Below are 15532 nucleotides of genomic sequence, written 5' to 3' on the forward strand. Positions count from 1 at the left end.
TAATATTTTTAAAAAATGCCAAGGAAAGCTGTCTAGTCGTTCGGATGGGACGAAAAACCGAGGTCCCGTGTACACATTGGCGTGCACGTAAAAGATCCCTTGGCAGTTGGAATTCGATATAAGAGTAGGCCGTAGTGCCGCTGTCCGGGCAAAATTTCCCTCATAGCACACTGTATGGCGTATGCCCGTCTTCATTAGCCCAGGTTAGGAGCAGAACAGTAGGACGTTAAACCCCATTTCATTTTTTTCAAAAAATGCCAATATAATATACTAAAAACATACCATTATTTATATAAGTTCAATTAAATCTTTTAAAGGCCCTCCCACGCGCTGTGTAAGAGTTAGAACCCATATAGAAAATTCTTCATGGTTTAGAAAGGGCGTAGCCCTTTCTAAACCATGAAGAATTTTCTATATGGGTTCTAACTCACTTAGAACATGATCTCTACTTTCAAAACTTATACAAAATATAGTATGATATTTGTATTATTTATATTTCATAAAATATTTGGGGAAAACTAATTGAAATATGAAATTTGTTAAAGTTGAATAATTTGTAGGTGTGGTCATAGAGTGATTGACAATTGGGTGGAGTCATTCAATGTCACCTGTATAAGTCATGAGATTAAGAGATTAAAGGTGATTACAAGTGATTACAAGTAACTTTTGATCGTTAATGAGTACAACTTTAATCTTATTATGTTCCTTCATTCATTCAGTAGTAATTTTATAGTCACTATAGTAAATGTACTTCAATATGGATGTGCCAGATTTTGCTGTCGACTGGGCATCGTTTCCATCAGATGATGAACTAATTAGCCTATCGCAAGTGATGGATATTCCAACGCAACAACTAGTGGATATGCCATGTGTGACTCGTGATAATAAAGGACGTTTTTCTAGTCCTGTGAAGCAGGCAGATTTAGAAAATATACAAAAATGTTCAGTTCCAATCAAGACCAGAAACAACAACAAATGGGCGTTAAATTTATGGAAGGACTGGGTTGATAATAGGAACTCTAAGCCAGAGACATATTTTGAGAAAGGAAAATTAATTCCTACGGACATTAATACATTAAATGATGAAGAATTACAATTTTGGCTGCAAAGATTTATTGTTGAGATAAGGCGTAAAGATGCGACAAATTATCCACCAAACACTCTTGTTCAAATTGTTTCGGGATTACAAAGGTATATCAAAAATGATTGTAACAGAAATAATGTGCATATTTTGAGAGATGATGATGAGAAATTTAGTACATTCCGCAAAATATTGGATTCCGAAATGAAACGACTGACATCTCTTGGATTTGGAACAAAAGTAAAATCATATGAACCAGTGCTTCCAGAAGAGGAAAAAGTAATGTGGGATAAGGGTGTTTTTTCTATGAACACAGCAGAAGGACTGAGTAACGCGATATTTTTCTATAATGGAAAAGCCTTTGCATTTAGAGGTATGGAGCAACATAAGTGTGTTGAAGCTGAACAATTTGAAATTTTGACTGATCAAAAAAACAAGAGAAAATTTATAAGATTCACTCCTAGGATACAAAAAAACTCGCAAGGTGGATTAAAACGAAAAAATGTGACAATTACACCAATTGAACACTATGAACAGCCAGATAATGAGCGTTGTTTGGTGAAAATGTATGATTATTATCTATCGCTTATTCCCCGTAAAGGATTTCTATATAAAAAACCACTGACCACAACCGTAACTGATGAAAGTCAACATCCCAGGTTTAGTGCTGCCAATATAACTTTTAATAAACTTTCTCAAATGTTTAAAAAATTTTATCAACAAGCTGGACTTAGTATTGAGGGTCGAACAATATCAAACCACTCTGGTCGGGTAACTTGTTGCACAACTTTGTACAATGATGGTTTTTCGGATAAGGCTGTGACGTCAAGGAGTGCCCATAGAAGCAACGCTGTCCAGAAATACCAAAGAGAGTTATTTTCTATTAAAGATAGTGTTAGCAAGTCTTTGGGGCCGCCTGAAATAAATGACATTAAAACTACCGGTACACAAGAAGATAATGACGAAATTCAGGAAATTAAGAAGTTGAAAACTTGCGTAAACCAAGATGTGCCATCAAGTGCTAATAACACTCTCGAAATAATAATTCCAGATTGTGTAAATAAAGTAGTTTTGCGAAAAAAAGATAAAACTGTAACGGTTGAAATATAATGCATGTAAATTATATTGTAAATATTAAGATATAACCACAATTAAATTATATTAAATGTTGTTGTCTTTATCCTTTATTTAGCTCACCCTAAATCAGCAGACCGTGTAGTTAGCTTACTGTGTTAATCCCAATTAGCGATCACATACCATGACCTGAGCTGTGGGTGGGGTTTTCTACAGCCAATGGCAAGTACTTAAGATAACTTCATTCTTCATGAAATAGAACAGTGTCACATGGTCATTTTAAAGGTATCTGATTGGAAGAAAAATGAGGTTATGTTCTAAGTAAAACTAGAACACAATATCAACAAGACCTCCACTCCCTGTCAAACACCTTTCATATCTTCACAATTAAACCCCATATACCACTGCGTACGATACAAATTCCCACCGTTAGTAGTTTAAAGCGCGTAGTATTATGGACGACTACAGCCACCAATAAACATTTCATTGATATTGTTATTAGATAACATATGAAATGATTTTTGTCACAATGTTTACCATAATTGTTATAATGCACCGTTAGGTCATGTGAGATAGACGGCTTATCGTTTATTATAGAATGACCTATATTGATATGAAAGCGCGTGCACCTTATAACATTAGACAGGAACGCAATGTCGTGATATAGGAACGGATATAGGAGAGAGGAGACAAGGTAAATATAGAAAATAATTATTATTATTAATGGAATATTACATGACGTTAGTCCGAGGTGCCACACCATGAACTGATATTTAAATCTGGGCTATGTCGTGACGAACTCTCTTGTCCATTTTGTTGTTTTGTTAAATATTATATTGATATTTAGCACTAAGTTGTCAATAATACACGAAACCGTAAACAGGTACATCCTGTAGAAGATAAGATTACCTAGTCAATTATAAGACTTGACAATCATTAGTTTCCAGGATAATTATTTGGTTGCTATGGTGATTCAAATTGAATACAACCAAGAAAAGGTCATTCAGTATTGTTAATGGCGTAATTTGAAGCGTGTTGGGCAATCAGTTGTGATTTGTTTGTAAATTGTTTCAAGTCAGAGACTGTTTCTAAACCCCCATTTTATGTTGCTAAGTTAGAATTTTATGTTGCTAAGTTTTATTATGAAAACATACAATACGCTGGTACATGACAAGGATTAGGATCGCCTGTCCAACCTCGTGGGTTTCCTCCGGGTTCTCCGGTTTCCTCCCACTGCTAAAGACCCCAACGCGCCAGCGAATTAACGAAATAAAATTGTACCATTTAGTCCCAAAATGACATAGTTTGTGTCGAGTGGACTTTAAACCCCATTCCACTCTCTGACATGTATTCGCTTAACGGTTTATATCATTGACCACCGGAAGTAATTACTAGTGACTGACCTAATCTGAAATTGACAAAAAATAGAAAATGAAATGAAATGACAAAAAATGGAAAATGAAATGGGATTTAACGTCCTACTGTTCTGCTCCTAAACTGGGCTAATGAAGACGGGCATACGCCATACAGTGTGCTATGAGGGAAATTTTACCCGGACAGCGGCACTATACGGCCTACTCTTAAATCGAATTCCAACTGTCAAGGGATCTTTTATGTCCATGCCAATGTGTACACGAGACCTCGGGTTTTCGTCTCATCCGAATGACTAGACAGCTGTCCTTGTCAGGCACAAAAAATAGAAGGTGGGGTTAGAGATTTAATTGCATCTAAAATATGTTAAAATGACACGACATATTTGATTTAAGTGAAAATGAAAAACTTGATATGTTCATTTGTTTTGTAAATTAATACGCCCCTAGATTAAGATATGGCTGATATCTGTTTTAAAACGTCGATTGGTTAAGCCAAATATTTACTCTGCAGAAATGAAAACTTAATCGCATTCAAAATCAAACGTTAGTAAAATAAGTATTGTGTCCATACAGTGTGCTATCAGGGAAATTTTGCCCAGGCATCGGCACTATGGCCTACTCTTATATCGAATTCCAACCGCCAGGGAATCTTTTACGTGCCCGCCAATGTATATACGGGTCCTCGTTTTTTCGTCCCGCCCGAACGACTAGACAACTGCCCGTTTCCGGCCCGCACCACTTACAAACGGAAATCACGCCGGAAAATCCTCGATGAACTTTCTCGGCCAATGCAGGGATCGAACACGCGACCTCCAGGTTAGCGAGCCAGCGTCTTACTCACTTACCCACCGTGGCTCCATTGGTTGATATGATAAAAAATAGAGAATCCTAGTTGAAATCTCGCTCGGTAATAAACAGCAATTGTATTCCATAGAATCTTGTCCTGTTTGAAGAGCTAGGATAAATAATTTGCCTTTCGTACAATAAACAAATCTAGCCCTCGGGTGTATGCCGATTTGGGAAGTCTAGAAATAAATCTGGTGTCATTTTATATTTTCTATCGGGAAGTATAAAAATAAAGCTGATACCATTTTCTATTTTTAACTAATGCATGAGAAACAAACATGATATCATGCTTTGATTTAATTAAAGCCGTCTGCGATGAAACCCCGTCTTCATGAGCCCAGTATAGGAGCAGAACAGTAGGACGTTAAACCCCATTTCATTTCATTTCTGCGATGAAAGTTCAAATCAAGAAGTAAACTAGAAGGAACTATTTAAAAGTTAAATATTGAAAACCCAATTTTCTGGATGAAACCCACATGTTTTACTTTTATAATAAGATTCACATATCTTTGGTTTCTGATCAGATAAACTCAAGTCTGAATACAGGGCCAGATCTAAAAATTAAGGCCATCTGCAGATTTCGTCAAGGTCACATGATTGTAAACAGGACTAGCGCTACCGAAAACCTAACCCATCTCTAACCCTAACCCACAATCACGTGCCCTAAATAGAAGGAGTGTGAGTGTCATATGTGGGGGTAGGCCAGTTGGCATGGAAAAATGACTTTCAAGGTTTCTGTTACAGACAAATGGGAATCATTTGCTAAAGATTATTGTAATCCGTACTGATTTTAACATATAGTTATATTTCCCCATCGGGCCTGGGAATATAACTAGACCAGCTTGGGCCAAAATAAACGGTTTAGGACATCCTAAACCTATCCATGATTTAAAAAAAACCAACCTAATGCCCGTCTTCATTAGCTTAGTAGGTGCCGAACAGTGGGACGTTAAACCCCATTCCATTTCATTTCATTTATAACCATGCAGCACGGATGCGCTGACAAGGACAGCTGTCTAGCCGTTCGGATGGGACCTAAAACCAAGGACCCGTGTATACATTGGCGTGCACGTAAAAGATCCCTCATTGCACACTGTATGGCGTATGCCCGTCTTCATTAGCCCAGTTCGAAGCAGAACAGTAGGACGTTAAACCCCATTTCAATTTATATGTGACGTGGTTGCATGATGATAATTCTATTAGGAAATATATCCCGAAATGATCTAGTTTGTGTCGAGTGGATGTTAAACCCATCTCTCTCTCTCTCTCTCTCTCTCTCTCTCTCTCTCTCTACTGATATTTCAAATACAGATCATGAATACACCTTTCTTTCTATGTGACGTGATTGCATGATGATAATTCCACTAGGAACTGTATCATTGTTATCGATTGCACTACGTCACTTGTGATTTTTAGAATCTTCATTATTAGAGCCGAACTACAAAGAATAGAAATACTCTTGTTAATTAAAGATATAACGACACTGATAACATTTCCCACACTTCTATAAAAATACAAATAATAAAACTACTCATAAATATAACATAGGGTGATCTTAGATGAGACTTTTACACTATTTGATTAATGTTTTCCTCTGTTTAAGCATACACCCAGTTGACCTATAGTAGACACTCCATCGGCAACTACTCAAATTGTACATGTGCGTGCATTCGTTTAAAAGAAATATTGCATGTATTATAGATTTTACAATTGATTTGAGATAATTGTATTTACTCTAGAGATTTTTTTACAGTTCTGTGCATGAGTTTTCCTTACATCTATTTGTTTCGCCGGTTATTTGTTGTGCAGTTCTATGCAGGAGTTTTCCTTACCTGATATTTTTTTTTGTTTCGTGAGTTGTTTGATGTGTTCCAGTAGAACGCACTTTATAACGGAATGCTAATTTAATATTCTAGATATTAATAATGGTATTTGTATTAAATAATTTTTATTGACGATGTAATCCACGGTGGCTAAGTGGATAAGACGCTGGCTCGCTAGCTTGGAGGTCGCATGTTCGATCGCTGCATTGGCCGAGAAACTTCATCGGGAATTTCCGGCGTGGTTCCCCCTTGTCAGTGGTGCAGGACGGAGGGCCTGACAAGGACAGCTGTCTAGTCGTTTGGATGGGACGAAAAAACCAAGGTCCAGTGTACACATTGGCGTGCACGTAAAAGATCCCTTGACAGTTGGAATTCGATATAAGAGTAGGCCGTAGTGCGCTGTTCAGACAAAATTTCCCTCATAGCGCACTGTATGGTGTATGCCCGTCTTCATTAGCCCAGTTGGAGCAGAACAGTAGGACGTTAAACCCCATTTAATTTATTGACGATGATCGAGAATATGAATTGAGGATATTAGTTAAATATAGGTGCATAATGTAATCACGGATGTAGGAAATATGTTAAGGAAAAAAATAAATATTTTCTTAGAAAATATGAATGATAAATATAATACAGGTCTATTATTAGTAATAACAAATATTTGAATAATTTGAAATTAAGTGACACCTGTGTATGTTTGAATAAAAGAAGAGGAAAGAAAGTCGTGGTACATAATATATAAACTCAACTTTGACCTTTCAGTGTTGTAAAGTTAATTATTAACTACGTCTTGAACAAATTGTTGCTTACTGAAATAACGCGTGGACTATTTTCTTAATAAGAAAACTTTTGAAAGTGGCTGCAGTTTAGAACTTTAAAACATTGGGTTAAAAATTCGTAGAAAATGTTATGTTTTTATTTTACGTTGCTTTAATGTGTGATAATGGAAGACATTAATTGGCTGGGAATATGTGACGATTATCTAAAAGTTGTTCAGAAAGTTTTTTAAACCTGATGTCAATGTTGTTTTAAAACGATATTAGAAAGTGTTTTAGACATGTTAGTTTTTAAACCATATCAGAAAATGTTTTCAACCTAGTGTCCTTGTAGTTTTAAAACCATATCAGCAAGTTTTCAAACCTAGGGTTCCGGCTGTTTTAAAACCACACCAGAGAGTTTTTAAACCAAGCGATTCAGTTGTCTTAAAACCATATCAGAAAGTGTTTTATCCTAGGGATCCGTTAGTTTTTAAACCATACCAGAAAGTGTTTAAATCTAGGTATAGGGTTGTTTTAAAACCATATCCAGAAAGCTACATTTTTACTATTAACAATGACACGTGTATGCTAGAATATAATTCTATCATTATTTTGAACTAAGTTTTTTATTTCAAGAAAAATTGATGAGGACAAACCTCAAGATTATTTCGAACTACATGTCTGTGGTGTCCTTCAAGATAAAGGACGAGGGACAACGTTAAGATTATTTCTATCTACATGTCTGTGGTGTCCTTCAAGATAAAGGGCGAGGGACAGCGTTAAGATTATTTCTATCTACATGTCTGTGGTGTCCTTCAAGATAAAGGGCGAGGGACAGCGTTAAGATTATTTCGATCTACATGTCTGTGGTGTCCTTCAAGATAAAAGGGCGAGGGACAACGTTAAGATTATTTCTATCTACATGTCTGTGGTGTCCTTCAAGATAAAGGGCGAGGGAAAACGTTAAGATTATTTCAAACTCTCAAGATGCTATCTTTCAAGAACAATTGATGATAGACAACGTTAAGATTATTTTGAACTCTGGAGATGTTATCTTTCAACAAGAATTGATGATGGACAATGTTGAAGTTGTTTTCTTAACGCTTGCTTAGAAAGTGGCCATTAACTTTTAAAAGAAAATCACCATCTTAGAATGATTGATACGTGTACGTTGTCAGCTATAAATCAAATATGGACATTGTGTTCCAATGAAGGATTCCACTTGAGGAGTCGTTAACGGTTTAACACGTTTAATACGGGATGCTGGCTAATTGAATGGTTAACAAACCCCCATTTTCTCAGATCAATGCCTTTGAAAGAGAGACATCACTGAAGAACAGTTGTCGAGAATAAGGAGAAACAGTTTACAGTGATCGAAGTGAAATCGTGTGTGAATTAAACGACCTTGTCTTGCTCAGATGTGGGTGTGTCACAATGAGTTAATGTCTTGGTGAATTGATAGTATAATAATTTTGGAACAATTAATTATTACGGCTACATGGATTCAGTTGTATCTAAAATCTCAGAGGATTTGGAAAACTTTTATGTAGGATTCGGTTTATTGTTCGACGATTCCAATTGTCAGTTTCTATATAAATGAAATTCCTTTTAATTTTCTCCAAGATTATGTTTAATGCTTGACGTTTATTTGGCGATTTGCATCTCATCCCATCTTTGTTTCTGGTTTCAATTTGAGCTTAGAGATTCTGGACGGATTTACGAATATTGATACAATTTTCTCCGCGATCATGCATATTAAAGTTGTTGCGTTTATTTGAAATATATTGTGATTATTTAAAAAGAAAGCTTTTTATCTCATCCAAAGCTTTGTTTTTGGTTTCAATTTGAATTTAGAGATTCTTGACTGATTTTCAAAGATCATGCATATTTAAGTCGTGACGCTTATTTGAAATATATTGTAATTATTTAGAGAGAATCAAGATTATGCCTATCTAACGCCTAAAATGATACGTTTTAATTATTTAAAAACAAAACATTTTGTCTCATCCAAAAACAATTAGTCGTACTTGCTTGAAAACGTTGAGAGAATACTCTCGGAAACGTCGCCTAAATAAATCAGTAATTGTTCTACCATAAGCATATGTTATAGTTTTAATTTGAACGTAGAGATCCTATACTGATTTACAAATATCTATATCTCACGAATTGATATAATTAACGTAAAAATAGGATGTACATATCCATGGTTGATTGGGGATTATATTACTCTTTGATGTCCTATCGATAATGAACCTCTCTATAAATAGACATTAATCCCCTTAGTTTAATATATTTGTGATATGATGATAATGGAGCCTTTGTTATTTGCATACAGGTAGATTATAAGATAAGTATTTAATCAATTGAACCAATTACCCTATATCAGTTGTGTTGATCGATTGTGGAATGTTATCGAACTTAACCCATTGTTGTCTGACCTTTCACTTTTGTTTAAATTAATTAAAAGTTTATCAGATAAAATTTCATGAGTGTGGTCTATGAAAGACGGACATAGTTTCATTAGAAACGCCCTGTCGGCAGCCATTGTCACATTCTTGCATTCAGCAACTCATAAACCCTGTGTTCTTCTCTAATGCTATATAACGCAGTAAGCAACCGCTACATTAAAGTCATACTCGTCCGATAATTCGCGAACGTTCGTCTACTGCCAAAAGCCAACACCATCTGCCAAAAACTAAAAAAAATATAATTGACATTGGCAAAAAAATTCGCCACATTATATCTTTATAGAGAAGGAGAAAACACGTGCCTGTATTTACTAAGGCTATAGATCTCATTGATCAATTTAAAGCGTTGTCGTCAACTTCAATCTATCGTTCTAATACAGACCAGGACTAGCAGCACTTTATTATCGGCACGATGTAGACAATGTTGTATTCTAGAAACTGTGGTATATCAAGTTCATATACCACAGTTGGATTTCGCGCAAGAAGACAAGGGGACAGTGTGATTGCTCAATGTGTGATTCCAGTGGTCAATCTATAGAATGGTCAGTGTTATCTCAGGAACGCAACTGGACAGAATGGGCGGATATGAACAAAAGATGGTTGTGGGTGGTATTGGATGAAAACGAGATTGGAGTAAGTCAAGTGTAGATTTTATTAACACCGTGTTTACGTTTATTATGTAATGTCTAATAAGTTAATGGGGTTCGCGGTGGCTAAGTGGGTAAGACGCTAGCCTGGAGGTCGGATGTTCGATCCCTGTATTGGCCGAGAAAGTTCATAGGGATTTTCCGACGTGGTTTCCCCTTGTCAGTGATGCAGGACGGACGGCCTGACTAGGACAGATGTCTAGTCGTACGGATGAGACGAAAAACCGAGGTCCCGTGTACACATCCCTTGACAGTTGGAATTCCATATAAGAGTAGGCCGTAGTGCCGCTGCCCGGGCAAAATTTCCCTCATAGCACACTGTATGGCGTATGCCCGTCTTCAATTGCCCAGTTCGGAGTAAAACAGTAGGACGTTAAACCCCATTTTATTCATTCTAATGAGTTAACGAACATTGAGTTTATTTTGGTTATTGTAATTTATTGATTTTGATACCGTTAAGATCCGTATTGATTTTAATTCCATCAACGTTTTGATAGAAAATATCTTGGGTGACATGTGTTATGAACTTCCAAGTTAATATTTATTAACACAACCAAACTGAAAGAAATTTCAGGGGGTCAGAGAAATTAATATGAATTAGAAAAGGTCGCATTTGTATTGAATTCTCGTCGGATATTATAAATATGTAAATATTTGTTTATATTACTAAAGCGAAAGTGATTTAGGTGGTCGTGGTTAGATTGATTTCTGTGGTAGATATGTAAATTTGTGTAAATTTGTCTTTTTGAGTGAAATTATGGGAAAGTTCAGTGAATTTTAATGAATTTGTTTAAGCGAGTCATATTATCAGATAGATTTGTAAATATTTAATAAGTTAGGTATTTGTATATCAATTAATACCTAAAACGAGTATATAATTAGAAACATATCTTCTAGTCCCTTATTACAAATGGCAATCTCTAGCGTTTGGTTATTCCAGTCTACACCGGCAGTATTTATTACGCATGCTCTTCAGATAAGAATATGGCAACCGTTTGACATGACTTGTGGAATATGTCTAGCTTCGTTCTTCGAGTCGCTTGTTACAAATGGCACTGTAACGCATTATGGTACACGATTCGTGTACCAATGGTAATATGTTTATTTTGTCTTAAATATTGGATATCAGAAGCCCATCTTTTCCCGGTAAGATCACAACATCAATGTTGATTTAAATTGACAAATAATTCGTGTATTCAATGTGGAAGATTTTGGCTGATATTGAGTAAGAGACTTAACTCCTTTAAGCTGACATAACGCATTGTGGTTATGTTGCTAATGAGGTTCTAATTATATTGTTTGTGCAGCATAATGAACTGGTATGTCGCGGTAATGAAGAATCATCATTTGCCAAACCTATCATATTTGTTTTTTTAATAACTATCTTATTAACATATCATATTTTTTTTTACCAACGATCGCACGAGTTGGTGGTAATTTATTTGTAATGTAATAATGGATTTAAAGATATGATGCTCGGTGCACTGCTGCACGATTAGCAGGAGAATGCGGGGGGAGGGGGTCTCCGTCCGGCACCACTGTGACCACTAACAAGGAGAAGCTACAGTGAACAATCCCGAGGTATTATATGGGTTATCACCGGAATTGAATGACACCTCGTGGCTAGTGCGCAAACGTAATACCATCAGAGCCACCTAGGTAAACGAATGAAATGGAGTTTAGCGTCCTACACGTAGTTCACTGGGTGCCGTAGGATGCGCCTAATCCTCGAGATTTCTAATTTTCCTGGAACACCTCCGACAAACTCGGCCACTGCCTTAGGCGCGCCTAATCTGTCCGAGGATACGCCGCGCCTTTAAATACATATATCATAATCAAGCTTATAAATATTACATATATATTAATCTAAACTGTAATGACTTATGTGTGGATTACGATTTAATGGCGCTACTAGCTCCCTAAGCCACGAGATTTCTATTTTTTCTGGAACACCTCCTACACAGTCATCGCCTTAGGTGCGCCTAATCTACGCGAGGATACGCTGCGCCTTTAAATAAATATATCATAATCAAGCTTATAAATATTACATGTATATTATTAATCTATACTCTAATGACTTATGCGTGAATAACGCTTAAATAGCGCGCGTAACGGATGTTATAGAGATAGAATCAATGCTGATTTCATATGAGTACAGTTTTATTGATATGAAGTATTGTCTTAAATATTTAACGAATATATGACAACATGCATTTGCCATAGTCCCAGAAGATCATGTTTGTATTCGAGGTAGTAAAGTCAGATATTGGCCGAGTAAACTTTCATGAAGATTGACCATATTCATTGGGGGTGTGCGAATGTTGTTCCCTAAGATAATAAAATTAAGGCAACTTGCCTGCGATATCACCAGCGGTGGAAGCGGGCGTTAAACACCACGAAGAACAACACGCTTTGTTTACTCAATACCGATTAACGGCAGGGGAGGGGGTGGGGGTGGGTGGTCTTTCATTAACTCAACTGGCATGGTTTCGAATCACCGTGACAAGGAGTCCAACCTCGTGGGTTTTCTCCGAGTCCTCCGGTTTCCTTCCACTGCTAAAGACCCCAACGCGCAAGCGAATTATTGAAATAAAATAGAACCTTATGTTAGTCCGGAAATGACCTAGTTTGTGTCGAGTGGACGTTAAACCCCATTTCTCTATCTCTCTCTTTATTGGCCTACAGTTATTTTAGGGCTGATAAACTTCAAAAAACTGAATAAAAAACATATAATTAGTTATCATAAAATCAATAGCTATCTGTCTTATATAGTCAACCTTTCAAATGCACCAATATGCAACGGATAACCTTCAAAATATAAAATGAATTGAAGAAAAATATACTAGTAAAAAAATTTATATGATATTATTAAAATCGATAATGTAGGCCAACTTTCATATTCACTATAAAGGAATGTTTAGCCATTTTGTAGGCGTTCCATCAGAGTCACTACAAGTCTTGAATTATATTCTCAGTAACCAGGAAGTCACGAGTTCGAGTCCTTAGCATTTCCGGCGCGGTTTCCCCCTTATTAGTTTTGCAGGGTAAATAGAAATTGTGTATAGTTGTTGGGATTGTACGAAAAGGCGAGGTCCACGTTAAAGATCCCCATTAACCGGGAGGCAAGGAGTTCGATCCTGGTGATGGCCTGGAAAGATGCCCCCCCCCCCTACCTGCCTGTCGAGAAAAATTGTATAGATGCACGAAAAACCGAGGTCCCGTGTATATATTGGTGTGCACGTAAAAGATCTCTTGGCAGTTGGATATAAGAGCAGTTCGTAGTGCTGCTGCCCTGGCGAAATTTCTCTCATATAGCACAATCTATGGCGTATGCCGTATGCCGTCTTCATTAGCCCAGTCAGAGCAGAACCGTCGGACGTTAAACCCTATTTCACTTCATTTATCATTTCCAGAATATTATCAGCGTTTCTCGCACCAAGAATATTCTGTGTATGTTCATGTGGGGCATTTCAAGAAGTTTTTTTGTATATTTAAACTTTGTTTAAAGATAAGTAAAACGATATATCTATAATATAATATTGTACTGGTTTAACCATGGTGTAATGGGGGATGTTGATTCATTCATCTACATCAGAAGGTTAAATATTTTAACTCAGAAAGGTCATGAGAAATATTTTACACTTTGATTACTGAAGCAAAAACACGACATATTTTAAAGTTGTCTCGAACAGCAGGTTTTTAAAAAAAAGTAATGCAAATTTGGTTGCTAGTTTTTTATAATTATTTAAATCTGGATAAAAAAGCCTCAGTGTTGAATCGAGAATGATGTATACTTGTATGTAAGTGTATATTTTGTAAGTTATCCAGGCCTAGTTGAATGTAGGACACACCGGGTGTGTGTATAAACCAGCGGTAGTGTATACACCCCAGGTATAGGGTAGCACGCGACATGGACAGAGGGATTCAACAGGGATCTGTATTATAACGAAGTCTTTTCGTTTTTCGTGTTTCGTATTTCGTAAATAGATAACCAGGTACAGCTGCGTAGATTTTTATTTTTGTTAATATGTAAGTAAGTTTATTTATAAGTTTATTTTATTAAATAATTATTTACATTAATGTGTAATTTGGTCACAGGCTGTATATACATGCGAGCTATAATGTAACATCACTGCACGTGTAATGTTTATATATATAATTTGGTAACAGAGTGTGTGCAGGGAACAATGTAACATCACTGCACGTGTAATGTTTATATATAAGCAAATCAGCCGAGCACTTGAATTCCCACAGGAAGAAAATACAATTACTCATCAAACCTGTGAATTATTACAGTTCTAGCTATTGATTTTCTTATATTGTATTCATGATATTATATAACGTCTCTACAATGACGGATATGATATGAAATGAAATGGGGTTTAACGTCCTACTGTTCTGATCCCAACTGTGCTAATGAAGATGGGCATACGCCATACGGTGTACTATGAGGGAAATTTTCATGTTATATATAGTTTTTTTTATCTCTTTCTACCCACCATCATGTATGCATGGTTGTTCTTTTGGTTGTTTTTTTTTTGTGTTTTTTTATTCATGTGTGCAAAACGTTATAAGGTTTATATGCAATGAAGTTTGTTATATAGCAGTGAAGCAGAAAATGGTTAATCACATTTTTATGTGACTCACCAGAATCATAATCATGAATAATAATCTCTGATATACTGTTTCTGGAATATACAGGTGACAATTCTATAGAATACAATTACTGCTTATTACTGCTTATCATTCGACTTATATGGCTTTTATTTCTTCCTTCGGAATCTACTTTCTACCATCCATCGACTGTGGGACGTAAACCGAGGTCCCGTCTACACAATAGACCAAATGGTGCAGAAAAATCCCGTTTCATTTCAATTTCATTTCTATCACCGGATGATAACTTAATGGTTTATGTTAATTCATTGCATAAAAAGAAATTCAGGGTTATGTGCATATATGATACATGAATAATAGATAAACAACCATACATAGATAATTAGAGAAACATAAAGATATAGATACAATAGTGTATATAACTGATTAATATACAAAGATATAGATATAACTGTGTAATATATAAAACACCCTGTATTTATCATAGTTCTAGCTATGTACTCAGCATTAATACTTGAAATTGTTGGGAATCGTTCAGTTCATTGAGAAAATTGGTTCTTGTACGAGTTCTTTTCCTTTGTATGTTTTTTGCGTGATGTTAGAAAATGATTTTCATCCTCTGCCTCCTCGCATACTAAGATTTTATATATCATCTTCTCAGACTTGTCATTACTTGATCAAATATATGTATTCACTTGTTGATATTATATACATTCTTTGATGTAGGTATAACATTGTCTACACCTAATAAATTAATTATATAACACTGTTATAGCAGTCATATCGTATATACTGCTAGCAAAAACATAATGATTTTAGCAAATGTTTTTGTAAGCCTATCTTGTTCA

The 15532-nt window shown here is 35.9% G+C and overlaps 1 protein-coding gene across 6 annotated transcripts in view; it reads left to right on the plus strand.

The window, feature by feature from the left end:
• Nucleotides 1-15532, plus strand: part of LOC126815870 (uncharacterized) — an 88475-nt gene that overhangs the window by 29175 nt on the left and 43768 nt on the right. The window contains exon 1 of one of the 6 annotated variants that reach the window (XM_050541877.2): nucleotides 2782-2849. The exons of 3 other annotated variants lie outside the window; for them this stretch is intronic. Coding sequence is in view for 1 of the 3 variants with exons in the window: in XM_050541872.2 (XP_050397829.2) it covers nucleotides 9934-10056 (123 nt within the window). In the remaining 2 variants the exon portion in view is untranslated. Of the gene's footprint in view, nucleotides 1-2781; nucleotides 2850-9733; nucleotides 10057-13953; nucleotides 14100-15532 lie in introns of those variants that run through there. 2 more of the 6 variants (XM_050541872.2, XM_050541875.2) reach the window with 2 other exon arrangements.

This window comes from Patella vulgata, chromosome 3 (genome assembly GCF_932274485.2).
Source record: "Patella vulgata chromosome 3, xgPatVulg1.2, whole genome shotgun sequence".
Classification (NCBI taxonomy): Eukaryota; Metazoa; Mollusca; class Gastropoda; family Patellidae; genus Patella; species Patella vulgata.